Below are 26765 nucleotides of genomic sequence, written 5' to 3' on the forward strand. Positions count from 1 at the left end.
GAGCTGCGTATATCGTCCGACTAGAAAATTCAAAGCGGTAAAGATAACGTAAATAGCAAACCAGCAGTCTCCCGTTGATTGTGATTCAGAAGTGTCGGTCTCACCCTTTCGGTCAGAAATGGCACCTGTGGAGAAACCGCGGGAAAACGGCTCAGAGGAGCGCCCTCCACGTGACCCCTGACGTCACGCACCAAGTAGCGATTTCTCCTCTCAGACGGCGGGGATCAAAGTGCTACTATAGAGGGTATAGGGCTACGTAAGGCATCCTATGTAAGGCAACTCCCGCTCCTCAACCGACGACGAAGAGCATTAAAGGGCGCGCGGTGTAGAGTGTGCCACATTCTCTGGCGAAATGAGTTCGTTTAGGATCACCTCTCAGCAAGTGACCGCTTTGTCACGTTATCGACTAATTATCCCCACACCTGCACCGCATTTGGCATCATGTCGTTTGAATGGAGCCTTGAATCATTTCTACACAAAATATTCGAGAAGCGGAATTTTCCCAGACCGGTGCAGCAGCTTATGCCGCATAGTGTTCGTTTTCTTTAGAGCATTGAAGACAGACTAACCCTCTAAACATCCAAAAGCGGGGAATGAATAATTACATATGCTTAGTTACAGAGTAAACCTCGAATATGACCTTGATTATAACTTCAGTGTCACTTAAACCACGCGGAAAAGCCTTTGTCAAAATTTCCTAGGCCAAGCCAAACAGACAGACAGACAAAGAACTTTAGTAAAAAATGTATCGGCCACGGTGGCTGAGCAAATCGCCATTGCTATAGCAATGAAAGACCCATCGCGTACAGATATATTTACAGATTCGCGGTCCGCAGCTATGGCTTTTGCCTCGGTCTCGATCTCGCGAGAGGCAGCGGCCAAGCCAAAGATTTATGGCCACACAAAAAAAATCAAAGCACAAGCTTAAAATTTTTACTGTTACCAAATTATTTTATGACCATAAAAAAGGGTGTCTTCTTTTCATTTCTAGAATGAAATTTTTCGGGCCCACTCAAGGGTAACCTTATAATTTGATGTTTTTGTGGCCTGTGCAGCTTTGGCGTGGCCTAGAACATTTCGACAAAGACTGCTCTTTTTGATCTCTATCAAAATCTCGTCCGGTGCATTAAAATATTCAAGTAAATTTTTAAAATAACTCATACAACCCTAACATCCTGTCGTTGCCCCAGGTATGTTCGAAAACCTAATTTTCAACAGAAAGTGCGTCGAACAATGCTGTGGTTGATGGTTAGAGCAGCAGTCTCAGTTTCTACAGGATGATATCGCTTCCAGCTTCGTCATTTATTTCCTGCTACTGGAGTGTGAATTAAAGGCGAGTAATTTGCATCCTTCTTCGACAACATTGGGATTGCAGAGTGTCGTCTATATTTCCAGGCACCGAACAAGAGAACAGGTAAGCTCTACCACTCACCATTTTACTTCATCCAAGACTAGTCCAACTTTGCAAACATACTGCACTTTTCACACCTCAGACGTGCAGTTCCAATAGAATGCCAGAATTTTTCTTTACATGAACCAGAGGCTGTCTTTCGTAGTCAGCTACACTAAGCAAGCTCCATTCAACAAATCAATAATTCATATGAAAACATTATAAACAAACGTCATGTTTCTAGCAGGGGCACATTTTATTTCACACAAAACGTTGACAATTGTTTGTCACATGTTTATTTTGGAAATCCTGGGCACGTTGGTGTGAGTTCTTCACTTGCCTCCCCATCTTTGTCTTCGCCATTGCGGGCTACGAAATTTAAAAATTTTTCATACAATTCACTGACAGCTTCAGAACAATCCAACGAGATGTAGTGGCCGCCGAAAAGCACGGTTGCGTGCAAAAGAGTCTGAACTCGCTTTACGTACCCACGCAGTTTTTTACCACCTTCGTCTTTTTTGCTCCAGAGCCTGCGGCAAGCTGTTTGGTAATCTTTAGATGCATTCCAGTTCAGCTTCATAAAGTGGCGCTCGAGGTTTTCGGCCGGGAATACGGCGTCGTATTCGGCGGTATAGAAAAGCGTAAAAACGTTGTTCAGCACAAACTCAACCATTGTTGTTATATCAACGAAGAAGTCTTGTAAAGCCAACATCATTCCTAATTGATACCTTGTGCCGTCCAGGACTCTGGACGACTTCACGTGAATTATTTTTTTAAACTCGGTACTGTTTGCATATTTCATATATGCTATGGTTTCCCTGGGTCTTTCAGGCTTGGCGATGCTTCCATGTTGTTCAAATCCAGTAAGCTTTTGAAATAGGCTTTTTTCACCCCCTGGACGCATATTGAGCACAGTTTGGCTGAGCAAGCCGGCAGCAGTTTTGTAATCATGTTTGTCAACAAATGATTGGATCACTTCAAACTGCGAGGCGAACTTGTAGCGGGCGTTCTCGTCTAGCAGTCCGGAAGCGTAAAGGTAGTCGCCGGAGTTTATGATATCGATCAGATCGAAGAGGAATCCAACGCCCAGCATGACTCCCTTGAACTTCAAAGGAAGTTGCTCCGGCGTGCGGGTTATTATCTTCTGCGCCATTCCAACTGCTGACCGCGCTGCAATAGAAAAAAAAACATGGGAATTCGTTGGTTAAGTGACCAGCGTCAAATATACTGGCAACCTTTTTTCTTAGCAGTGCGCTATATAAGGTATTCCGTGTGCATCGGCGCTTTGCATCATAAGCTTGGGCTTCTAGTAACTTGGGCTTCTAGTAGCGTGGGCTTCTAGTAGCTTTCTAGCAGCTTGTGTTAGGACATCTTGGCGCGCAACGAGCCATTTCAGAACCGAGAATGCAACATGACGCAAATTATGAAGCCCACCTCCCTTCAGTTATCGTGTTCGTAAATATTTGCTAAATTGTGCGTAGGCATCGTGGGAGTATGCTAAGATCTTTATTTATTATATTTAACGTTGGTACATTGCGACACAAATTTTCTATGGGTCCGGCAAAGCTAAACGCATATTTTTAAAAATAAACTCCCCATAAACCACCCACATCACTTCTCATAAACTGATATAGTCCCCACACAAATTCCCCAAACAAATTCCCCACGCAAACTTGTCATACTTCCTTTGCACCAGTATAATTACTAAAGCACGCTGTTTTACTGGGAAAGGAAACGTTTGCTCCTGTAGCTACAAAACATCCAATTTTATTGAGAAACCTTATTAGAACTAATAACGCACTGTATGAACTTCCCACTCTCAAGTGGGATTATTGCCGTATTTAAAGCTTTTGTAGGTCTGGCTTGGTTTTTAATAGTTCACACGGGACGGACGCCCAAGTAACACCTCATTAAAAAGGCTAATATTTCGCATATTTACAGTCCTCGTAGAAGTTTACTGGCAGCGAAAGTTTAATTTTGGTGCACCGTAACGGGGAAAAACGAACTGAGAAAGCGAGACCAGGGATCTGATACCGTAACGGGTCAATAACGTCACCTGCTTGTTTTCGGCGGCGAGATCCGAAGATCTCGCTCTTATAGCTTGTATTCGCGGGAGAGGCACGCATGCAGGCAACCATGTGTGTGCGCCGTTACTCGGGCTCCGTGGGATGGTGGTACTTGTCCGTGCTATGCACATGAGTTGTGTTGGACGTTCCAAACTCTACCCCACCGAACGCAAAGTAATGCCTCGAGTCCAATTTGAGTGCGATTAATAACATCTCTGTTGACCCCACCGTTGAGAATCTAGTTGAAACGGAGCAGACGACGCACGCCAGAGTTGTTTTTTTTTTCTTCAGCGTGCGGGCGCAGTGGCACAAGCCGAGCCATGTCCTTGGCACATCGGCCGTTTTCAATATTGCCAAGCGAATAAATTGACAGCTAAACTTTTCAATGAATACCACCTATGCGTTTTCAACGTGCAGCCTTCAGAGCAGTCCTATGGTAAAAGCTTACGGCAAAAACCAAGAATCAAATTTTGATTGGAATTGTCCTGCTCCAGAGTACATGAAAAGGGGAACACAATAAAGGCAAGGCAATGCAAAACAACAGCGCGCAAACTGTAAACGTTATTTAACAGGGCTATTACTAATAAAATGGGGTATACGCGCAATGTGCCGTCTAAGTAAACGTAATCGTGTAGTGTATTGTTTTATAAAAGATACTGTAGGTATTTCTAGTATGGTCATCTTGAACCATTTGTACTTTCATTTTGTTGTCCCTTTTCTTACATGTCTAGGCACAGCTATCGCAATCAGTACCCCTAACTAGATTCCCAATGCTGCAAAGGAGCGTTGTAGTATATGAATTCTTTTTACACCCACCGCATTTATCTGAATAGCACTGTGCCCTCCAAATTATTTGCTCCGCAAGGCTGGAATGTGCATATAAATCTCTTCACGAAAATGGGTACTGAAAGGGCTTCACCAGAGGGTGAAAACTGTGGGCTGCGCGACCTGCCGTATGACAGGGGGTTGATTTGCACTAGCTAAGATTTGTAACTTAAATTCCGTTTGCGCCTTTCGGTATTATTCAGTAATTCTAATTTTCACGCTTCACCACACAAAATTACAATTCCTTTATGGAAAAAATTTGCGTTAGCACATCTTGGCGCGCAAAAGGACATTTGCGAACAAAGAATACATGACGCAAATTATGAAGCACACCTACCTTCAGATATCGTGTTTTAAATGTTTGCTAAAGAGTGTGTGAGCATTGTGGAAGTATGCTAAGTTGTACTGCTCCCCCCGCATGCAGCGCCACCACTGATTGATCGGTTTGTCACAAAAGCGAACACGATCGCAGCTGTCATTAACAACACCTCTGTTTTTCACCGTGGTGTAGAAAATAGGCTCAAGTGAGCTCACACGTTTGAAGGGACCCTGCAACACTTTTTTGACTTTTTTAATTACTGCTCTATTCCCTTCAGATAACTTGGAAACTCGCTCAAAAGATTTATGTCTGTTTCCCGGTCTTGACATTCTTCGACGGCCCGAATTACGTCACTGAGGCCGTGTAACGGCTGTTGGCTGGTTTTCTTTCAGTAGTAGCAATGAATGCTTTTCGGCAGCAACTGTTAAAATAAAGCCACAAAAACAAAGCAGAAACGGAAGGCGTATCTGGTGCGACGAGCAAATCACGCAGTGCCACTCCGTGCTAGCGATAACCATCTTTCACAGTGTTTCCAGACGCGAAGGAAAGAGTGAAAACGTTTATCAAAAGTGTTGCAGGGTCCTTTTAATGCTAGAAGGGTCACTCGACAGTCCGTGAGATAGTACCCGTGGGCGACGGAGAGGGAACCTCACCTTACTTAAGTGTATGCATACACTCGGCTTATCTAAAAATTCATGAAAGCTTGCACTCATGCGCAAGACTTGAATGGCGAAGCAGTTTTATTTGAGCATTGACGGACACATAGTTAGTTTCAGTACCCCGCCGTGCCTTTTGGATCGCAACCTCTTCCTCGGCCACGCCAACTATCCGAGGCCGGGCCATTACGAGAACTGCGAAGACACTGCGCACGAGGTCTCTTCTAAGATACTGAGCTCATGCGCACGACAACGCGAGCTCCCGCTCGAAGGGCCCTCCTACGATACTGAACGCATGTGCAAGCTCCTCTCGACTGTTGCCGCGGCCACTATCACGTGTCTTTTCGTTGTCGAGTGGGTATTAAGATATATGCATGATGCCTGCGCGATAACATTCCTCTCGGGGAGTTTTCGGCGCGCACGAACCCCAAACTTACGGCCAGTAACAACAGCTCCACTGTTAAAATACGGAGTGCGATTGCAGATTGAGGCCTTCAGGGCTGAGGTATTAATGCGTGGCATTCTTTGCCGAGTACCCCACCGGCAGGACCGCGCAACGCCCTGCGTTTCCACACAAATGCACACATCGCGAAAGTTCCACCTGTAATCGTCATATAGCGTAAATGGAGATCATTGATCCAATAAAATTTTTAGAAACCAATAAATAAGAATATTATTTAAACAAATTATGGAAAATTGGTCACCATCCTGCCATGCGGGAGTGGATGTCCAGCAAACATATTGTAAACCACTACAAATGGTGATGAAGGAGGGTATGGAATGTTTCTCGTCGTCTCGGCGGGCTTGTCGGTTGCGCTCCGCTTGTATCACTAGATAAGAGTACAGAGCATTGGCACTGTTTTCTGCCATTGTTCCGTCCCACCGTCATGATCATAAGTCAATTCGCATTACGTGGCATTTGTTTACAATGCGACGGTTCATGGTGCCGCCATTTTTTTGCCTATGCGTTTTCGTCGGTCAACTCTGGTAGGCTTAGCTTGTCCTCCCTGCTCTGCGGACGCGCTCGACTGACGTCGTTCAGAATGCGAATTAAAGGTAACGCGTGTAACAGCATTTTAGCAGCAGAAGTGTGTCCAAAGATGCAGCAAATCCTGGGTTCTGCCTAGCCTGACGTATGCGTTCAGCGTCTTCGCCCGAACGGCTCTATTTAGTAGCATTAGTCCTGCCCAGCCGTCATAGATTATCCGCAAACACAATGTTTACCAGGAACACATGGGGAAGGGGGGGGGGGGGTGCCTTAGCATCCATAATGCGGCTTCGATGCTTGTTTTGTGATTTGCTTAAATTAATTGTAACCTCTATGCTGAATGACTGGTTAGCCTGACGCGTGCGCTTAGGCCTTGATGTCTTAGCTTCCAGGCCCAAGGAGACAGTTTTTGCCAACGGCGATGAAAGCCTTGATCGGTAGAGGCGCAGATTTCGTGGAATAATGCAGAATAATGCAGATTTTGCTGCGGAAGTGCCAACCTTTATTTGTTATAATAGTGTAAATGGAGATGATTTGTTGAAATAAATTTTGAAAAACTACAAAAAAAGAAAATATTAAAAATTCCGAAAAACGGCGAACCGCGCAACGGCGCGCATTTCCACAATAATGCAGATTTCACAGAAGTTTCACTTGTAATCGTCATAATTTTTTAAAATGGACATAGAACAAAGTTCTGAGAAACTAAAAACTATGAAAAGTACAAAAAATTACGGAAAATGTTGAACCGTTTAACTTTCACATTACATTTCCACAATAAAGCAGATTTTGCAGAAGTTCACACTGTCATCATTATAGCAGCGTCAATGGAGGTAGTTGGTGGAACAGGGTGTTGAAAAACAAAGAAAAACAAGAGAAATAGGAAAAATACAGACAACTGCGAACGATGTAACGCCCTTCATTAACAAAAAATGCGTATTTGGCGCAAGTAACCCTTGTAGTTGTTATAATAGCGTAAAGGAAGATAATTGGACGGGCAGGATTTGGAACAAACCGAGAAATTTGTCTGTAAAAACTCACACCTAAGACAAACGGCATAAGAATGCTACGCATTAGTAGCCAATTCTCCGACTTTCTGTAGATTTTTTTAATACCAAGAATGTGGCTGGTTATATAATAGAGAATGGTTAACATACGTTACTCATAAATGATGAGGGGGAGAATACCTCAGTAACGTCAGATTTGCTGATGACATTCCCTTGCTAAGTAAATCGGGGGACGAATTGCAGAGCATGCTTTCCGCACTGGACGAACAGAGTAGAACCGTGGGCCTGAACATTAATATGCAGAAAACCAAAGTAATGATCAATAACCTCGGGACAGCACAGCAGTTTGGAATAGGGGGCGAGGTAGTAGAAGTTGTAAGCAAATATATCTACTTAGGCCAAGTTGTGACCCCGGATCCCAACCATGAGGTAGAGATAGTTAGAAGGATCAGAATGGGGTGGAGTGCATAGGGCAGACATTCTCAGATAATGAATAGCAGCCTACTATTGTCCCTGAAGAAGAAAGTCTATGACAGTTGCATCTTAGCGGTACCCACCTACAGGCCAGAAACTTGGAGGCTCACTAAGAGGATTCAACTTAAATTGAGAACGACTGAGACTGCAATGGAGGGGAAAATGATAGGTGTAACATTAAGGGACAAGAAGAGAGCGGAGTGGGTCAGACAGCAAACTGGTGTTAAAGACATATTAGTAGAAATTAAGAAGAAGAAATGGACTTGGGCAGGGCATGTAATGGGAAGGCAAGACAACCGTTGGTCATTAAGGGTAACAGAGTGGATCCCTAGAGAAGGCAAGCGTGGCAGGGGGCGGCAGAAAGTTAGATGGGAAGATGGGATCAAGACGTTTGAGGGGATAAATTGGTCACAGTTGACAAAGGACCGGGGTAATCGGAGAATAATGGGAGATGCCTTTGTCCTGCAGTGGGCGTAGATAGGCTGATGGGGTGATGATGATGATGATGATGATGGGGGGGGGGAGAGACCTTCCAGCTAAGGGTCACCTGACCTATGAGGGCTAGCCAATGGCATCTATCTCGCCTTCTAATACTGGCACCACACAGAGGCTGTAGGGAAGCCGTCAGCTCAATCCTCGGTATGCCAAGTAATCCTCGGGGAGGAAAGGTTTCGACTAAGTCAAATTTTCGGTTCCCAAAATCTGGCTGTAAAAACAAAATAAAGGAAGGAGTGGACCTCGCTGCTTTGTTTTGCTGAGAAACATGCGGCTTCTCACGTGAAAGGAAGCCAGCCTAAAATGCTTACGGAACACAAAAAAGAAATAATGTAGCACAGTACCTCCATACGATTCTCCAGCCACGTAGAAATCTCTGTCATTGTACTCGTCGAATATTCGTAAAAATCGTCTTATAAGCCGCATGAGGTGGATGGACGTTTCTTCAAGTTTTCCGGTGAGTGGCTGCCCAAAGCTGTAGCCTGCTCCGACGGGCTGGTCCACGTAAAGGAGGTTCATGTGTTTCAACAAGGTGTGACTTCGGAAGTACGGCGTTCCATTTGCGTTGATTCCCAAAGGCCCATTCTCGAGCAACTCGCCGTATAGGGAGGACTTCCCAGGCCCCCCTTGCAGCCATAAAAGGAGCGGCTTTTGTTCAGAGTGTTCCTGCGGATGAAATAAAAAGCGAAAGTAGAGCATTAACATCAGGGAGTTGGAAATTTTTTTTTGGATTTGCATCAAAACTTTTGTCAAGTTTACTGTGAGGGTAACAATCAATACCGTGTGCTCTATCGAGTGCTTCAAATGTTTGTGCACGTTGAAAACTACGTACGTTACCAATGCTGAAATCTCCTGCGGCACTAATTAGAAAGACTAAGAGAGACATCAAGCTTACGTTCCCAATTTAACAAAATGCTTAACGAAAGTTCAAATTTAAGGAGATACAACAGCATATAAACTGAGGGATCATGATGCAAAGCTGTAAACTATCGTGATTTTATTTATGAACACTTTTGTCTGTTTTAACGGCTTATGTTGTCTAAATTCACTATATAAACTCCCCCTTTAGTGTCTATGCATTCTTAATTAGGAAGTTTAGGTCACAAGGGAGCCGATAAGCTCCTCCCAGTGAAGACATGTTGCCCCATGCAAGTTGTTTCGCGGCTGCGGAAAAATTAAAGGCCTTGTTTATTTAAAATAGAGCAGAGGAAGCGGAGGGGGAGGTGGTCGTTTTCATTCGACAGCGTTGGGTGGCAGTCGCAGCGCAACTTTCATTTACCCGGTTCGTAGTTAAGTGCCTTTTATAATGAAGTGATCCTCAAATACCCCCTGTATGTTTGTTCGAAGTATAGCATTAGTGTGAACTTTCGAGATTGTTCGTTTCACAGGTCTCAACACATCCGAAAGCTTAATAAACGCATAGCTCTTCTTACACAAGAGGTCATCGAGTGTTCCCCTACTGTTCCCAACCACAATTGATTAGAATTTTGCAAATGCCTACGGGGTACACTCAGTACTGGTCCACGAAGAACATCATTTGCTCCTTTCTGGGTCAAACCCAAACAATGCGGAGCCCCCTCTCATCCATAACCACCCACACACTGAAACGAAAATCATTTCGTTAACTCAGTACGTAGACCTCGCGGTCTAACCATTCGCCATACTTCTTCAATTAACGGGCATAGAGACCCTTCCCGTAGCAACAAGGCATAACGGGTAAAGAAAAATACATTGAAATTGTATGTTTTAATTTAAAATCGAAAACAGATGTAAAAAGGTAACGACACAAAATAGTTGCACAGAAAATGACTTAATCAAGAACACCAGATAAATACACAAGACTTAAAAGTTATCACACCGTTATTTGCCCCGTATTTCGTGTCTGCGTGTGTGTGAAATTTTGACCAAAATATTTGAGGAGTTGGTAGTGTTCAATATTACCGTTAAATGGAATGCTCATTTCTGTTAGAATTTTTAATATTTCTGTATTTTGTATTAGCTCAGGCTACCTTCTTCTGAGGTTATTTTTTATACGGTAAAAAGTTATTTTCTCTGCTCTTTCGTTATGGGGATGTCCTTTAAATACTGGTCGAAGCTGTCTGCTGGTAGGCTATATTTACCTTTGTTGTTATTTGTCGTTTTTTTTGTAGTTTTGTAGTTTTTATTGTTTGGTTTCTATTATTTTACCGGCTTTATCTCAAGATTATGGAAGCTGCTCGCATGTCAGTTTTATCTTGCGATCCGCCGGTATAAACTGTGAAGTCTCTCGGCAAAATTGGTTGAGTAAGACACGTGAAAGATTTCTTATCTGCTGGATGCAGCTGCAATATATCTACTTTATTGCTTATTTGGACTCCTGTAAAAGCACATTTTTTTCCACCAAAAACATTTTTTCGTCAAAGAGGACGTTTTGTTTCGATTTCTTTTTCGGTTGTTAAATAAATTGGTGGGCAACTAGCTATGATGTTTAAGAACGGATAGGCTACTGTTTTAAATGCTTTGGTAATTTTAATGACACTTGTTCTTCCTATAATTCTTAGTATTTTTCTCACTACGACCTGTTGCTGATACTAAATTGGCGCGGCATAAACTGTAAACCTTCCTATAGCTCTTATATATATTTTTGTAGGTTTTTTAGAGCCTACAACTGGGGGCTGGTGTCCTCCCAGTTGTAGGGTGGAAATTTTCCTATTGCTTTTTGTGTTAAATGTCAGTTCTTTGTCTATTCACCACTTTTCTACTATTTTGAGAGCTTTGTTTGCATTTTGCTCAATATTATCTCTTCAGTTGCTGCCTCTTATTACAAGATATATTACAAGTCGGCAAAAGCCTCGATATATACATCGCTAGGAAATACGCTGACTTAAGATCTAATTGAATTCTTGATTTCTCCGTGCTATAGGTAACTTATTTATATTAAAAATAAATTATGAGCCGAAATGATCAGGCTTCTTGGACAGTATGATTTTCTTTAGGAGGTTTACAATGACGGATGATTTGATGCAGCTAAATGCGTTCTTTACAACTTAAGAGATGACTATACATGCCACTTTATCTAATCTTGTTTGGTCAATTTTCTTTTTTAACTCGGTGAATTCGATGGTTACCAACGTGTTGTTAGTGAATCCAAATTGTTGTTTTTATATGGAGCATTTTCTTTGTTAAGAAGTAATATATTATGTCCTTAACTATTTTTCCCGTATTTTTCGTAATATAGAGTTGACTGCTATGGGTCTCTATTTGTTGCCGCCTTGATTATCTTCTGATTTTGGTATTGGGATTATGTTCATTCCTTCCACCGTGATGGTATCCTGTTTTTATACATGCATGGTTAACATGAAGAAACAATTTTGTATTATTATATATACATTGTACAAACGTTGCTCGTAGACCATCTCGTCTGGTACAGGGGTACATTGCTGCGCAATTCTGTGTTAATTTCATTTTCTGGTATAACAGTTTTATTGTTATCTTTTTTACGAGGCAAAATTTCTTCGTCGTCAAAAACTTGTCTACCTCGTATACCTCTATTAAAATATGTTGAACTATTTTTTCGGTTGATTTGGTTTTCTCTCCACTTTTTTTTTCTAAACTTGAAATGATGATTGGTTCTTTACTGTTTCTCTGGCTAACATATACGCTAGTGTGAAGAAATTTTTATGAACTTGTGAACAAATTTTTTCCCAACTTTTTCTTTTTGCTTTGGTTAAGTTATTGTAAGCTGTGTGTTCATTACAATACTCTCCCCTAAACTGTTCCCTAATATCTCCTTGCAATTTTTGATACCTCTTTCGTTGTGCTCTTACTGGCTTTCTCTCGATTTCTAGTTGCATTGCGCACCACGGTTTCGGTTGCTCGTGCGATGGTCTAACTTTTTTTCTATGTTTATTTCTCATTTTTCTATTTCATCATACAAGCTGTTTACAGCATTTTCGATTGCTCCTGCCGTTTTAATGCCGTTTCTCGCGGTTTCACATCAGCTGTTCTTTTTTAATTCTTCTAAGGCACGTTGTCCTCCTTTTACGCCGCGATGGCTCAGTGGCTAAGGCGTTGTGCTTCTGAGCACGAGGACCTGGGTTCGATTCCCGGCCGTGGTGGCCGCTTTTCTGATGGAGGCGAAAAGTAAAAACGCCCGTGTGTGCGAGATTTTGGCGCACGTTAAAGACGCCCAAGTGGTCAGAATTAATCCGGAGCCCTCCACTACGGCGCGCCTCATCGCTTGCGTTGCGTCGGCGCGTTAAACCCTACAATCAATCAGGGTGAGACGGTACTTGGGATTGTTAACGATATAGCGTAAGAGTAATCTAATAAATTTATGGCCACTGCTATTGTATTCTTTCAGTACTTTCCAGTGAATAATTTCTGGTAACAAAGCTTGTTCTAAAATAGTTACGTCGATCCAACTCCTACCTATACTGTTTTCGAATGTCGGAGGTGAGTTAAAGTTATTCATAACAGAAAGGTCATGCCTAAGGGCAACATCAAGTTAATCGCCCCCCTTGAATCGGTAATATCCCCTCCTTATTCTATGTGTATGGCCTTAACGTCACCGTGCAATATTACGTGGTCTGTAAAAAAATCTTGAAAAAAACATTTTTCTAATCAGTTTAACGTGTTTTAGAAGTCGTCTCTGGGAGGCGCATTGAAATTATTTATAATGAATTCTTTTTCTTCCCAGTTTAGCTTAGCTGCAATCATTTTTGTTCGATTATTTGCAGGAATATTTTTCATCTGAGGAATGAGTTCCTAGAGCGACTTTAGGGATATTTTTCTGTGCTATGACTTGATGTCGGATAGGAAAACCCATAACCTTTCTTTTTACATGATTAGGTTCCTGTATTGCTTACATGTAAATATGATTTTCGTTAAAGTAAGAACCGAACGCCTCGTTCCCTTTGGCACACCTTGCCAAATTAACTTGGATGGTGTGCAGTGAAGACCGTGACTGCGAGTATTTTCACTTGTCCGAGTAATGTTTCGCCATAGTATTATGTATGCGTGTGCCGTGAGTGTTGTAGTGATGGGAGTGTAATTGCATGAGCTTCTCCGTAGCAACACACAATTTTAGACCGTCCACTTCAATTCACGTAGCACTGAAATTTGCAAAGTGTTTCACTACTTTCCGCTTGCGTTGTTGAAGCAGTTTTGGGTGTAGCGGCTCCACCACGCGGTTCAGGTAATTCTGAAAGGTATCGCCTCTTGTTCTTATCGCTGCCTGTAAATGTGCGTCGGGCATGTGTTCGCCATCACTCAGTGTCTTATGCCGACATTTTCAACCGTTCTTTGGCTCTCGTCCGCACAGGTGCAAGAACGATGTTCTATACTAATGCAGTTCTGGTAGTAGTGGTTCCCACCACCTTTGGCGCCTCGCGGTCTCCTGTTGATGTTGCAGTGTTTGTCAGAGTGGCCATAGTTCGCACAACGCTTGCATCTTGGGAGGAAAACGCTGTTAAAATACCTTCAGCGGGTCCATCCCATATACATCGAGTAAATGGAGCTTTCATAGCTCCCCGGCACCACCGAAGTATAACCGGTTATACCCAATTGCAACAGTACAGAAACAGGCCAACCGGCAAAGAGAATTTTGTCCACCCGAAGGTGGAGAGAAATTAACGGGAAAAGCTATCTTGCGACCCACCGCCAGGGGGACGGGCCCGGGGGGACCCCCCTTGTCCCCCCTAGGAGGGACCCCCCTTGTCCCCCCTAAGTTGCTGGGAACGGGAACTTGGGCATCGGGATGGATTATGGGAAAAGGAATGGAATCGGGGGAGCAATTTTGCTCCAATCTAATTGTCTGACTCTTTTCCAAGACTGATTGCTCAGCGAGGGCATCAGACAGTGCCAATTGCCAAATATGCGGTCCCTGCATGCCACTCGTAACCGCTCACCCATAGGGTCCGATAACTGTCGGAGACAGGAACCGTCGGAGACAGGAAGTACCCTATTTGGTGGCGACGGCCGCCCCCCCCCCGACCCCTAGCTCCGCGGCTGATGCGTACTAACGTCCTCGATCGACGGCCCCGCACCAGGTACTCACGAATCACCACTGAAGCTTTCCACTATACACGGGTACTCGCAACACCTGCTTTTCACGGTCTCCGGACACCGGAAGTTTGTATGCGCACGATGCCTCAACGGCCCGTTCGCAAGGTCCCTTCAGCAGCTAAGGGCCTATTCTTATGTCCTCCTCTTTGCCTACTCTTTCGCTCATAGGAACAAGAGTCTGTTGGCATTGCCTTGCATCTGGCAGAGGAGATCGGTCCGGGCCTACTAGCCGTTACTAAGCCAGGAGAGTTTCCCCGGTCGGTGTACTAACCTCACGTTTCCTCGTTTTCCCCGTGCGGGACACCAAGTAGCTCGGGATAGTGCGTCCCTGCGGCATTTGGGTGATTCCCCCATACAATGAAATTACAACCAAGTCCATAATGTTCCCATTACTTTAGCTGAATTCGACATTGCTTCACAAACGCCACACCCAAAACAACTGGCCATGGAAAGACAACATCAACAACATTCTCCACAATTTAGACCCCATGAAGCACGGCCACTGTTCTGGACTATTTTAATCAGTGTTAGACAGCTAGCCATCTGTCTCCCCTTGGAAACACGGAAAAATTGCGGCATTATCGTGGCCATTACTGTAGCCATCAACGTTGATAATTTTTTTTCAGAAAAAGGATGAATAGATATTCACTGCAGAGGTAAGGTTGGGATCCTCATTTTAAGACCCCGTTGGATCTTGTCATCTCCCGAGCCAAGTTAATCAGCCTCCTTTGAACCTCCAACACAGAGCTGGTAAGAGCTGCTCCCATCCTTTTTTGTTTCTGCTGTGCGGTTGTACTGCCTTACCATGCATCTGTACGTTCCCACGTAAAATGTTGTAATGTCCGTTTACCGCCGCAATTGGGGCTGGTGGTTTGATATTGTCTCGTGCCAATCTGTGGGATGAGGGCATTATCAAGTAGGACGGACATGCTAACCCCCGCGTGGGTACGTGCCGTGTGGGGCGCCACAGCAGAGGATGACAAAGGAGCGCGTTAGCTAGCGGCTCGTGTGCTCGGTTCTTGGTCGCCATATTTCTAGCCACGAACCGGTACTCTCGGTATGTTTCCCTTGACAAATTAGGCACCTCGCCTAATAAATACTTTGCCCCTGCGTTGTCGCGAAGGCAACTTCCCTGTGTCCCTGTTTGACAAGACGCAACAATATTTTTACGTGGCGCGGCAGGACAAATGACGCGAACCATGGTTAAATTAAAGTGAATGAGATGGAGTTTAGTGAGTAGTTGCCATCTTCGCATGAGAACTGGTATCATAAACTGTGCACATTGTATTCATCTTAGAATGGGGGGCATGGTAGTGTGTGCAACTCGCCAACATCATCACCTTCACGTGGCAGTATTGACATTTAAACGCATAAGCAAGAACAGCACGCTGTTCGAGAAAGCACGCCTGCGATAAGGATAGGATAATAGCCTCCACACGTCTGCTTTGTAAAATTTCACTTTCTTTATGGTTTTGAATAATACATGCGGTGACTTCACCGGGGATATGACAGCTGGGAGACCACTGTGGGAATCTTCATGTACATCTAAATCTCTAAACTGATGGCAACGAAGGCAATTATTTGATAAGAGCCCTGAGGTTGTTTCACGCTGCCCTGAGAAACACTGCACTCCATAGCAGGGCTTGATAGTTCAGCTTTTGCTTTTCTAAGTATAATGGCTGTAGAACTACCCAACCCATCTTCAAATTTATGCCCGTGCTTGTGTGAATATTTTCCCTTATATTTGAAACGTAAAATGCCCTGGAAACTGCTGTGAATGAAGACTAGTCTGCTCTAATTTCGAAGTTCGATAAGGGAAACGTTCGCCTTATTAGGTTTTACAGTTTCAGTAAGTTTCAGGTTATACAACTTCGGGATTTTACAAACACATCTTTGTCACGGTACACTGAAGTTGAAGAGTAGTCAAGAATAATGTATCAGGATTTGTAGAATATATCTCCAGATACTTCATCACGGAATGAAACAAGTCTCCCACACGTTCCGTAAAGTAATTACAAACACTAGAAAACTGCGAGAGGCGGATTCACTCACGCTATGCCCAAGATCTTGCCGCTTTTGGGTGCGCGAGGACTTATTCTCACATTGGCAATGCAACGTGAGCTGTTCTAGTAAATTGGTAAGAGCACAACGGAACGGGACCTCGAACGCTAACGAAAAGAAAGTCTAAATGAACTGCAACGACTAAAGCTCATTGCCCCAATTATGTACGAGTGTTACCATGTCATTGCGTCTTCACTTTCTTTTAATTTATCTGCATCACTCACGCGTTGCTTCACTCAATTTTAAAAAATGCAGCGTCCTCTGATCTCCCTATAACCACGCCGCATCTGGGACCTGTCGGCAAAGTCCCACCTGGCGGGCGATTCCCCATATATGGATGTGCGTGTGTTTGACATGTACCAAAAGAGGCAAGCTCGCTTAGCCACGTAGTTAGTGCGAATTTTTGTGCGAATTCTGCGGCGTCGATCGTGTGACACAACCATCTATACTCGTTGCGGTGGCAAATTTCCAAATGTTTCGAACTGTCGAACTGATCTGACTCTCACCAAGCAGTCCGAAATTATGTGCAAAGACGTGTTTCCCCGACCGCCCTCCTCGTCCTGTACCGAAATGAACAGATTCCGCCAGTCGATCTCATCTGGACACATGGGCATGCGTCTTGCCCTGGCAATGGGTGCGTTCATGCGACAGCAAGAGTCCCCACCCTCCGGGCACCATCGGAGGACCAACCTAACCCAGACAAGACAGAAAGCATCCCACTCACATATACACACATATACTGCAACACTATATACTGTTCCGTAGGACACTCCCTCCGCCACACTCACAACTCGCCTGTGAAGAAGCCGTTGCACGGCGCCAGCTCTAAACTATTACGTTCCCTATAGCCTCTCTCGCCGGCACACCCTCTTCTTACCAGGTACTCAGACTGATGCCCATCCTGCGGCGGACACCCAAACCTATATCAGCACACAGGAATGGGATTTCCCCAAGCCTCCTACCCAAACTCTAATACCCAACTCCTCCTCCCCCGGATGGGAAGCCGCTCTTTGCAGAACAGCCCTGAATGACCAGGGCGTACTGATGGGCCGAAAAAGGCGGGTTCTAGCAGCAAACGGGCCCGGAATTAAGAACACGACCCCTTGAAAGCTGAATTTTCAGCAACCAATCTCCCGTTAGCGCCGCTTGGCATTTGGCAATTTTTCTCGGCACTAAATTAGAAACATTGATTGTTTTGCCGCACGAGCGGCAAGAAGCTGAGAATTGGCGGGGAAATTCGCACCATGTAGAACGGGCTTTAGGTGAAGAAACGCAGCAACAACAATGGAAGAGGCGTTTGAATCATTTAGTGGGTGGCCAAAAAGTGGCCGCCGGGGACCCGTTTAGAGGCGAGGAGGAGCGGTAGCGTGATGCTAAGGGCGGAATGTAACAAGCCAACGGTTGCGCCGAAGCAACGCGCCCCACCCAAGTAGCCCCCAAACGAGTAAGGCGGAACGTCGTACTTTCAGTAACATTGAACTCGACAGGATAAAGCTGAGTTACACTGAACTTAGTGACATATCTCAGCAAGAAAATATTTTTACACCTTCCCCACCATTGAAAAAAACTTCGTTTCGTTTACGTAGTTTTTTTGTTGCATTTTGCAAGTTGCATTTTCCCTGAATATTTACATTCGCTGAAAATATCTTGTACCACTTTTACAGTGTTACCGTATGTTTCTTACTTTTTCTTTTATGTTTCTTACTTTTCCGGGGCCCTTAAGGGTACTTCAATAATAAAGGATAATATCGCGGACACGCCTATGAAGTGATTTCTTCCTGCTTAAAAACCGCGCCGAAACAGGGTAATAGGGCCCGCGAAAACTAGAAACCTAATATAACTTTTTCCTCGCTGCAGGTAACATCGAAGGAGACATTTAACCCGGCTGTGATTTTTGCAACCTGATACAACGCATTCCCCGTGACAGACGGTTCGAGAAGTCCTTGCCTCTGACTTGATGTGCAAGAAAAACATGAACTTGTTTTCTTCCACAGGGATGAATCCAGAATAAGCTTCAAGGTGATCACATGGCTGTGGCAAACAAACTCGGCTGTCCGTCTTCATCTGTTTCAATTTCTCCTTGTTTACCAGGTCACTTGTGGCATTTAAAATAAGGTCGTCAGATGGGTCACTGAAAAGAGTCAATCATTGAATTCTGAAAACCTAATCTTACGACGTTCTTTCATCTTATTGATCTCCTCAGACTACGCTAGTAGAATTCGCGTTCGTAACCAAGGAAACTCCTCAGTTAGGTCGTTATATAAAACAATTGCAGTTTGTTTCTTTCAGCGAAGACCGGTATAACATACAAGCAGCTTCCAATGTTGCTAAGTGTTTTGTGTGAAAACATTAACTAGTGTAAGTAATGGTAATTAGTACTCAAAAGGTACGTGTACTGTCGTGAACTGTGATCTACAGTTTTGTAATACCTTGCGTTTCAGATGAGCTCTAGACGCTGTGAAGTGCATCTCTTCAGTAAGAAGCTGTCACTTCCGATGAGGCCTTGCATTTTGCAAACTCCGTATAGCGACACGTTAAAGGATTTTTTTTCTTGAAACCGTTGCCCTTTTTCTCGTTCTAGAGAAATATTACTAAAACTAAGGGAACAAGCGGGGAAAAACCAAGTATGATAACCTATACAACATATCAACCTTCTATAAACACGCATGAAGTACCAGTCACTTAGAAAACGTGGGAAAACATACAGCTTGAATACTTCCTCGGTACATTGCTGGCGCTAGGCGGGAGAAGGACGAATAATTAGACACAAGTGAAGTGCACTTGTGTGTGTAAACCAACTAGCCCCATTCCAAGCTGTGGTTGAATATTTCCTGTCGTTGTGAACTTACGGAATTACAACCGTAAAGAAGCTCTGCGTTCCCGGGTTCGCTGGCCGTTCCCGTTCATCGTCAAGTACTCCCAAGCACAATACAAACGTGGAACAATGCAGAAATTATAAATTTTACCACGTACTAAATGTCCCATTTGTCAGTGTTAAAACACCAGTCTGCTATTACGTGGTCCTAAAATTCGTATGGCGCTTTCATGACAATTATGTTTACAATATTTAAAAATCACTCTACCTGCTTTAAACGGTTACACATAAGATCACGTAACATCCATTTTCTTTTCGAAGCCTCGTACGAGCTGTTTTCTCTCTTTAGGCGCTGTCGAAAACTGAAGAGTCATCGCTTCACAGTGATGACTACTAGCTTTAAAACGAGCGCCCGGAGAGTAAACAAAAAAGCCCTGATGATTACTATACTCCTTAATGCGAAGTTTGTGGACAGCGCGAACAGCTATCTTCTCGGTCATGGCGCCTAGCTTCGGCGTCTCAGGAAGTGCATGCGTGATAAGCGAACACACGGCAGAGCACGCTACACTGCCGTTACTCTCAGCGCGTCGCCGCCGCCGGCGAGAATTCTGTTGCAAATCGTGTTTGAATTGCCCGCACAAATGTCACGTGGGTCAGATGAGCCACAAAAGAAGTGGGAGCGTCTGTCCATAGCGTGAGGGGGAAGGCGCTCATCGTCCTCCATACATACCGAAAATGTGAGGGAAAGGCAGTGAGGGAGATGATGCCATAGCATAGCGTGCCGTCCTCCCTCTCACACTTTCGCCAGACGCTCCGATGAGCATCTTTTGCGGGCTCAGCATACTGCCCTCCCCCTCACACTTTCGTCACACTTTCCTCCGCCATTTCCTTTTTGTCATCGCTCGCTCGTTTACAACGCCATCACCGTCAGCGCTGCCAATCCACAGTAGTGACCGCCAAAGTGCTGCGCGCTTCTTGCATATAAAAATGCGCTTTTTCTTTGACACAGTTATTTATATCAGGCGAACCCACCTGAAATTTCGCGAACCCCTACTGCAGTGAACCAGCTTATGTAAGCAATGACATATTTTACTAAAGTGGCAACCAACGATACCAGTTTTTGAGTAAAGCTTACTGTATGCGAACGTCCTTTAAAAAATAACCACTTGTGGTTCTGCGTCCTCAAAAGTGCAATGGCGCCACGATTGCAAAAGTTGAAGTGCGGGCTAGGTGTTTCAGATAAAATACCTAAAGCATTTTGGACACTTCATTATACTTGACTACGGTTATAATAGTTTAAGTGCTTCTAGCATCGTTTCTTCAATGTTTTGCAGTGGCTATCAAAGTTCCCACGTAACTTTTTCAGAACGTAAATGCCATGAAACAAGTACTCGGTTTGATTGGTAAATATCGCCTGTTAGGATAAAATCGCTTTATTTTATTCTGAATATGTACTTTCCTTGCTTACTTTTGAAGGTATTTGCAGTGCTCTTTGCTTCCGTCTCCATTGCATTTGGAAATGGTCAGGCCCAAAACAAGAAGCAGTAGAGCTTCAGTGGGTTTTTGGAGCATCATGGTCATATCCCTAAAACATAAAAAGAAACGCAAAGTAACACATTTACAGAGCTCTCCAGCAGGGTAACGCTACGTGCTTCACTTCATCAAATCCCGTCTGTATTTCATTCGGAGCTTTACTCCGGTCAATCAATTTCACAGAACAAAGGTTGCCGCGGGAATAATAAATAACGTTTATTTGCGACGCCCAGAGGCATTGGGCATGCTGGGGACAGCAGCTGCTGTTTGTGCCAACTGACGGAGTGGTAGTTGCGCAGGATGCACAGAGTGCCACTGTACCGAAAAGTGGTTAACGTATATACACGGTTTCCGGATTACGCTACTTGATCTTCCGCTTCTGCAGCGTATACTTTTTTATCATCATAGAATACTTTGAGAGCATGCACGGGCCAAGTACTCCGACCATTATGGAGGCTTAACATCTCGCTCGTCGAGGTGAACAGCCTAACGACTCCATGCTCAACCGCTAAACTTCGATTGTAAGCGGCGTAGAACCGGGGTGTAAACAAGAATAAAATTAAGCAAACGCAAATAAATGAAAATAAAGGGAAAATAAGGGAGAAAATCCAGAAGGGAATTATTGTACCCGCCGCGGTGGCTCAGTGACTAAGGCGTTGTGCTGCTGATCACGAGGTCGCGGGTTCGATTCCCTGCCGCGGCGGCCACTTTTCTGATGGCGGCGAAAAGCAAAAATTCCCGTGTGTACGAGATTTCGGCGCACGCTAAAGATCCCCAGGTGGTCAAAATTTATCCGGAGCCCTCCATTGCGGCGCGCCTCATCGCCTGCGTTGCGTCGGCGCGTTAAACCCTACAATCAATCAATCAGTGGCTAAGGTATTGTGCTGCTGAGACCAAGGACGCGGGTTCGATTCCCGGCCGCGGAGGCCGCTTTTCTTATGGAGGCGAAAAGCTTAAAAGCCCGTGTGTCGAAATTTCGGCACGCGTTAAAAATCGCCGGGTGGCCGAAATTATACCGGGGCGGCGTGCCTCATTTCCTGTGTAGCGTCGGTGCGTTCAACCTCACAATCAATGAACAAGCTGATCAATATATCAATCATTCAGTTGAATTTATGGGAAGCAGCTCCAACAAAGTCTTGTGTGCGGGAAAGCACCGTGATTCTTGCGCGAAAACAGTACGCTTTTCCAGCGAAAGGAGCACTGTCAACGGAAACTTCTTCAACGGCTTCAGCATTTTCAGAATAACTATAGCCATGATTGTATCGGAGCGCCCTCGGGGGGGCATACAAGTCCAACAAATGGAAAAGTTGGGTATGACAGCCATCCCTGGCCAATGCCTGCGTTAGGAAACGCAGTGATTTTCGGGACATCTCTTTTAACCACTGCCCCGGGCCCGCAACGAAGCGATGGGAACCAGGTGAAACGAAATTCCCTATAGCGTGCGGCTGGAGATGTTGCTTCCCTGTGCGCAAGAATATACCATTGCGTACGATAATGCGTTCGCTGAAAGTACGGAGCAGATATGTATGTGGCACAGGGTCCTTCAGCAGGTCCTCTTGCAAACGCGTTTCTTTTGTATAGTTTTGTCGCCGAACCTTCCGTCGATATCGACTATCGCCTACACCCTAAACATCAAGCGCACTGCAGCTACTTGTTGCAGATTCACTATCCATGCTGCTGCGACATAGCCTCGACTGTGGCTGAAGCCGAAATAAGACTAGGGGCGCTATTTCTGCGCCCGGGCGTTTATTTGTGTGGCGTTTTGTGATCCACGTGCTATGGAACGCGTCGGAATCGAATTAGAATTGACCCTGCGTAGAGTGTTTGTTCCTGATTTTTTTTTTCTTTTTTGATTCAGTGTATGCAACAACACTCGACAAGTGATTTTTTTGTCTATTTTTTCTTATTGATGCCATCAAAAGAAGAGCGCTGAATGTTTCTGTGCTTCTTTTATTTTGCTACGCACCACTCTGAAACGCGTGGGATGCTGTGGAATGAATCGCTAGCTGTTGTGGTGGCTTTTCGGTGGATGCCGATCGGGTGAGTGGTTTCGCCAAACTAGTCAAGTAAGGCTTTTCCATTTAAAAAGTAATTCAATAAAGCATACCTTCAAGCCCAGAGCAGGTATGCACGTCCTCCAAGGTTAATCGGCAAATAATAAGCAAAACCGACCGACAAAAAAGACGAAATACCATCGACGGCAGGCCGACCAAGCGCGCATAAAGCGCACGAACAGCAGACGACCGAACACCTTGATAAATGTGGATGAAAAATCAAATGCCGCTCAAGCCGGGGAGTATAGTCGGAAGAAAACTGCAGAAAAGCCAAACAAGCAAAAACAAATTCAGAATGCACAATCGGTGATCATGGACATGTCGCCATCTATGAATTTCACTCGTATGTTTAGGTTAAGTTGGGTTAGGGAAAGCGAATTAATGCGGCGTTACTTGAGAAAAAAATGGCAGCATCTCTACTCCCTGGATGATGCCGAGGGTGTGGAGTACGGTCACCCAAAATTACATCCAGGTTGCGCCCCGACCGTCATTCGATTTGAGCCGTGAGTTGCACCTTGATTATTCCCTAAATGAAACTGCAACTCACGGCTCAAATTGAACTTCGCTTGATTTTCGCTTGATGGTGGTGTGCGCACGGATGGACGCGGACGGACATTGGGAGATCCTAAGATACTACACACCGTTACAGGCGAGGAAATAAGCCGTTTGACTCTTCGGTACTAAGTCACGGTCGTAGCCCAGTGGGTAAGACGACTGACACTAATTCTGTCTGGTCTACCAGACACAGGCTCGAATCCTTCCGGTGCCTGTGTGGTTTTTTACGATTATAAATGCTATTCGCACGGACACGGACGGACATTGTGCGGTCCTGAGGTACTCCGCACCTAAAATGAGGCAGACGGTGCTCTGGACGCAGCCTTTTTTGAGCAGATACTTGCAACACGAACGAGAAAAAAAATTTTCCGTCAGTCTTCCTTATGTAATTTCTTCCTTCGTCCGCAGCCCACCTTTAGCTTCGTAGAAGCGGTGGACTCGAGCATGTACGTAGAGCTACAACGATTTTCGGCAGTTGTGCTTACCCTTGCTCCGTATCCTTACTCGCTTCCAACTATAAATACAAGCCCAGGAAGAGCAGCATGCCACTCAAATAAAAAAAGGTGGCCTCTCTGAGAGACAGTTACCGGGTTTTTCCTCACTCCCTTTCTTCTCTAATAACCACAACAACAACAACAACTCAAATAAACAATTATCACCCGCCGAATCAGCATGTTGGGAACGTTGCCCCGCTAGTGATCCACACGCAGAAGAACAAACGTCCAAGAACCGTGGAGGAGAGACAGACGTCTAACCGCAGTTACAAAATAATCTGCCGAGCTGTGCCGAGTAAGTAAATAGAATGCTTCCCAGTGGTCCCATGATGGTCCGGTAGTGCAGCGACATATTTCCATAACAACATTTCATTGTCAAACTCAACAGGGTATATAATTACCTTTCGAGCTGATATCATTCGTCGACGAAAACGATCAAACCCCTTATGACCATGACGATAATCATTTCGAACGGGCAATGAAAACGGGAGAGAGCACTGGCCGCAACCGCTGGTCCCGTAAAACAAGCTTTCTCTCCCCAATTAGGTGCAACCTTGTAAACTAAACCTGCACATCTCTGTATAAGCTGATTTTAGTGTTGCAACTCAAAAAAAAAATATCGCAATTTTTTCACTCTTAATTCCGCGTCGTATTTAGCAAATAGTTGTTATTCGGGCTTTACACATGAGTGCTCAGCAGTATTGGTCTAACATTCTGTGTTGGAACGAAGACACGCGCCTTTCTCATCTCGTCCAATAGGAATGCTGCTGTTACTGGGGGACATAAATTCCGTTACCTGAATTTCAAGGTCGTGTCGAATACCCGTAGCGCTTCTATTAGTAAGAACTTTCCGAACTCCGCCTTTTTTCTTGTCCTTAAAAGGCCTGTTCTCGAACGTTCCTTCGTGGTTTCTGTACCACCTCCTACCTTGTTGTTTGCTTGAAGTAACCCGCAGACTTGCACAGCAACCTCCCTAAGCGTCGCATCGGAGTATCATTGTCAATGATGTTGTTCACATGCACATGTGTTTTATACGTTATTCACAGAAAAATCATTTGGATGTCCTCTTTAAATATGTGTTTCGGAATATGGGGCTGACAAAGAAACCTGTCATTGCGTGAAGTGTCAAGCTGTCTTCGTCTGTCGAATATCTCTGACAGTCAACTAAGGCAACTTGTGCCTTTTTTAGCTAGGATATCTGCTTGTCCTCGAAAACAGAGGTGACACGTAGGCGAATTTAGGACGCAATGCGTCGAGTTGTTTTCAAACAGTAAACAAAGTGTATTCCCTTGAAAAACGCCTAATATATCTCAACGACCATTAAAATGGCGCAGGCGCCCACTGGACAAAAATTCCTTATGACATACAGCTTCGCTAGCGCCAGCACCAATAAAAAAACAATGACTGTAAATGTATGCGTTTCGCGGGTTAGGAACTTTTGTGGATACGCGGCAAATATCACCAGTCCGAAACATTCCGCTCAGTGTATGAGAAGTTGGCATCATCGTCCTTGAAAAAAAACTTACCAGGAGAATACATCTCCGAATATTGTTTGTAGGCGTCAAGCATTGTTGGACTTTTGGCGAACTACAATAAGTAACGGCAAATTATGTCATTGCTTTAAATCACTTGCACTTTTTTGACATTCTTAAAATCCTAGGAATCAGTGCGTATTTTGGAATTACACACACCTTTCGGTTTCAGATCAGGGGTAGAGGCTTAGAGGAGGCTTACCATCACGTATGTGTGCATGTTTTTTGTGTGCGTTTCCATGTGTAACGCTCGCTACGTTACTACAACTGTTATGACGTCCTCCAGAGAAGTGGTGATAGGAGGCCAGAAAGCAGGCGAAGCCATTGTAGTCGGAATTAACAAAGAAAGGGTGATTGGCTTTAAACATTCCGCCCCTAGCGAACGTAACGAGCCGAAGAACCAGTGTTGCTGGGAAAGTGTGCCCTGATTCTGCTCTGATTCTTTAGGATAATACATTACCGTCCGAATTATTAGACGAGGGCTTATTATCACGCTCCTGCAGAGTTACAATAACGGGCCATTACACTCTACTCTGCCATTCACCGCTGCCTCTCGCAATTAGTATCGAGCTGCCACCCATTTTCCCGCTCCGCCGCAGCGGACTACAGGGCCCTGCGTCTTATTTGGAGGGGGATGACAATCCCACACACTGTTTACCACCTGTGGGAGCACGCGCACGAGCACCCGCATAAGAGCTGCTCTCTAAAAACAAGTGTTTATTACCCCGCTAGCTTGTAATGTGTACTCTAAAAGGACCACTGCGCCACAGGCGGACAAACAGCACTGCGAGACGTATGTAATGCGGAGTCCCGGTGCGGTTGAAATACCCGATCAACGCGTTGCACGCTTTGAAAGTGTTCGCGTAAGCACGCCGCGTCGTTTCCCAAGAGCACAGAACAGGACCGCCAGAGTGTGTGTACCGTTTCTTACTGCCATGGTTCCCGCTGGGCGTGCTCCACTATGGCTGGGTGTGCTCAAGACCAGCCCTTTGGGGAAATTCTCAATTTTGTTCATTTTGGGTTCTTTTCAAAGTGTCAATTTTGAGCGACCTCTGAAAGCAGATGACCCGGATGTGGCGCGAGGCGTGACGTCGGTGTCTCTGGATTTCGTTGGTCACAGGCCTGGCAAGTGCAACTACGTAACCTTCGAAGTGGGCGCGAAATGGGCACTTTTTAAAACAGACAAACTCATAGTTCTGCCCCTGGTCTTGGACGTAAAACAAATCGCTGCTCCTTATCGTATCACGGGGAAGACAGAGGCAATGGGAAAAGCCAGTGGAGGCCCCGTATCATACGGGACGGCCATGGGATGTCGTCATTGCAAAGTGAACAGTTGGGCTAGATGGTAGGTCCTATTGAGAGAATTAACAGAGCGACAAGGAACGCGGACCAGAAAGACAGAAGGACGAACGTTGTCAGCGCTCGTTCTGTAGGCCGCTGTAGTGGAGGGCTCCGGAGT

The 26765-nt window shown here is 44.8% G+C and overlaps 1 protein-coding gene across 2 annotated transcripts; it reads right to left on the reverse strand.

Annotated features, from left to right (window-relative positions):
- Positions 1–1637: 1637 nt before the first annotated feature.
- On the reverse strand, positions 1638–24824 carry LOC144157887 (venom serine carboxypeptidase-like). Of its 2 annotated transcripts, none has more exons than XM_077688603.1 (5): positions 24702–24824; positions 20607–20723; positions 18271–18454; positions 8562–8883; positions 1638–2560 (listed from the first exon to the last, which is right to left on the reverse strand). In XM_077688603.1, the coding sequence occupies exons 1-5, from the start codon at positions 24758–24760 to the stop codon at positions 1686–1688; spliced, it is 1557 nt and encodes a 518-aa protein (XP_077544729.1). In that variant the 5' UTR covers positions 24761–24824; the 3' UTR covers positions 1638–1685. The 2 variants fall into 2 exon arrangements, with proteins under 2 accessions (XP_077544729.1, XP_077544730.1); XM_077688604.1 differs by having other exon boundaries at positions 24571–24782.
- Between the last annotated feature and the right edge of the window lie 1941 nt (positions 24825–26765).

Source organism: Haemaphysalis longicornis, unplaced genomic scaffold (genome assembly GCF_048455015.1).
Source record: "Haemaphysalis longicornis isolate Haplotype H1 unplaced genomic scaffold, Haemaphysalis longicornis Haplotype H1 scaffold_10, whole genome shotgun sequence".
NCBI classification, from domain to species: Eukaryota; Metazoa; Arthropoda; class Arachnida; order Ixodida; family Ixodidae; genus Haemaphysalis; species Haemaphysalis longicornis.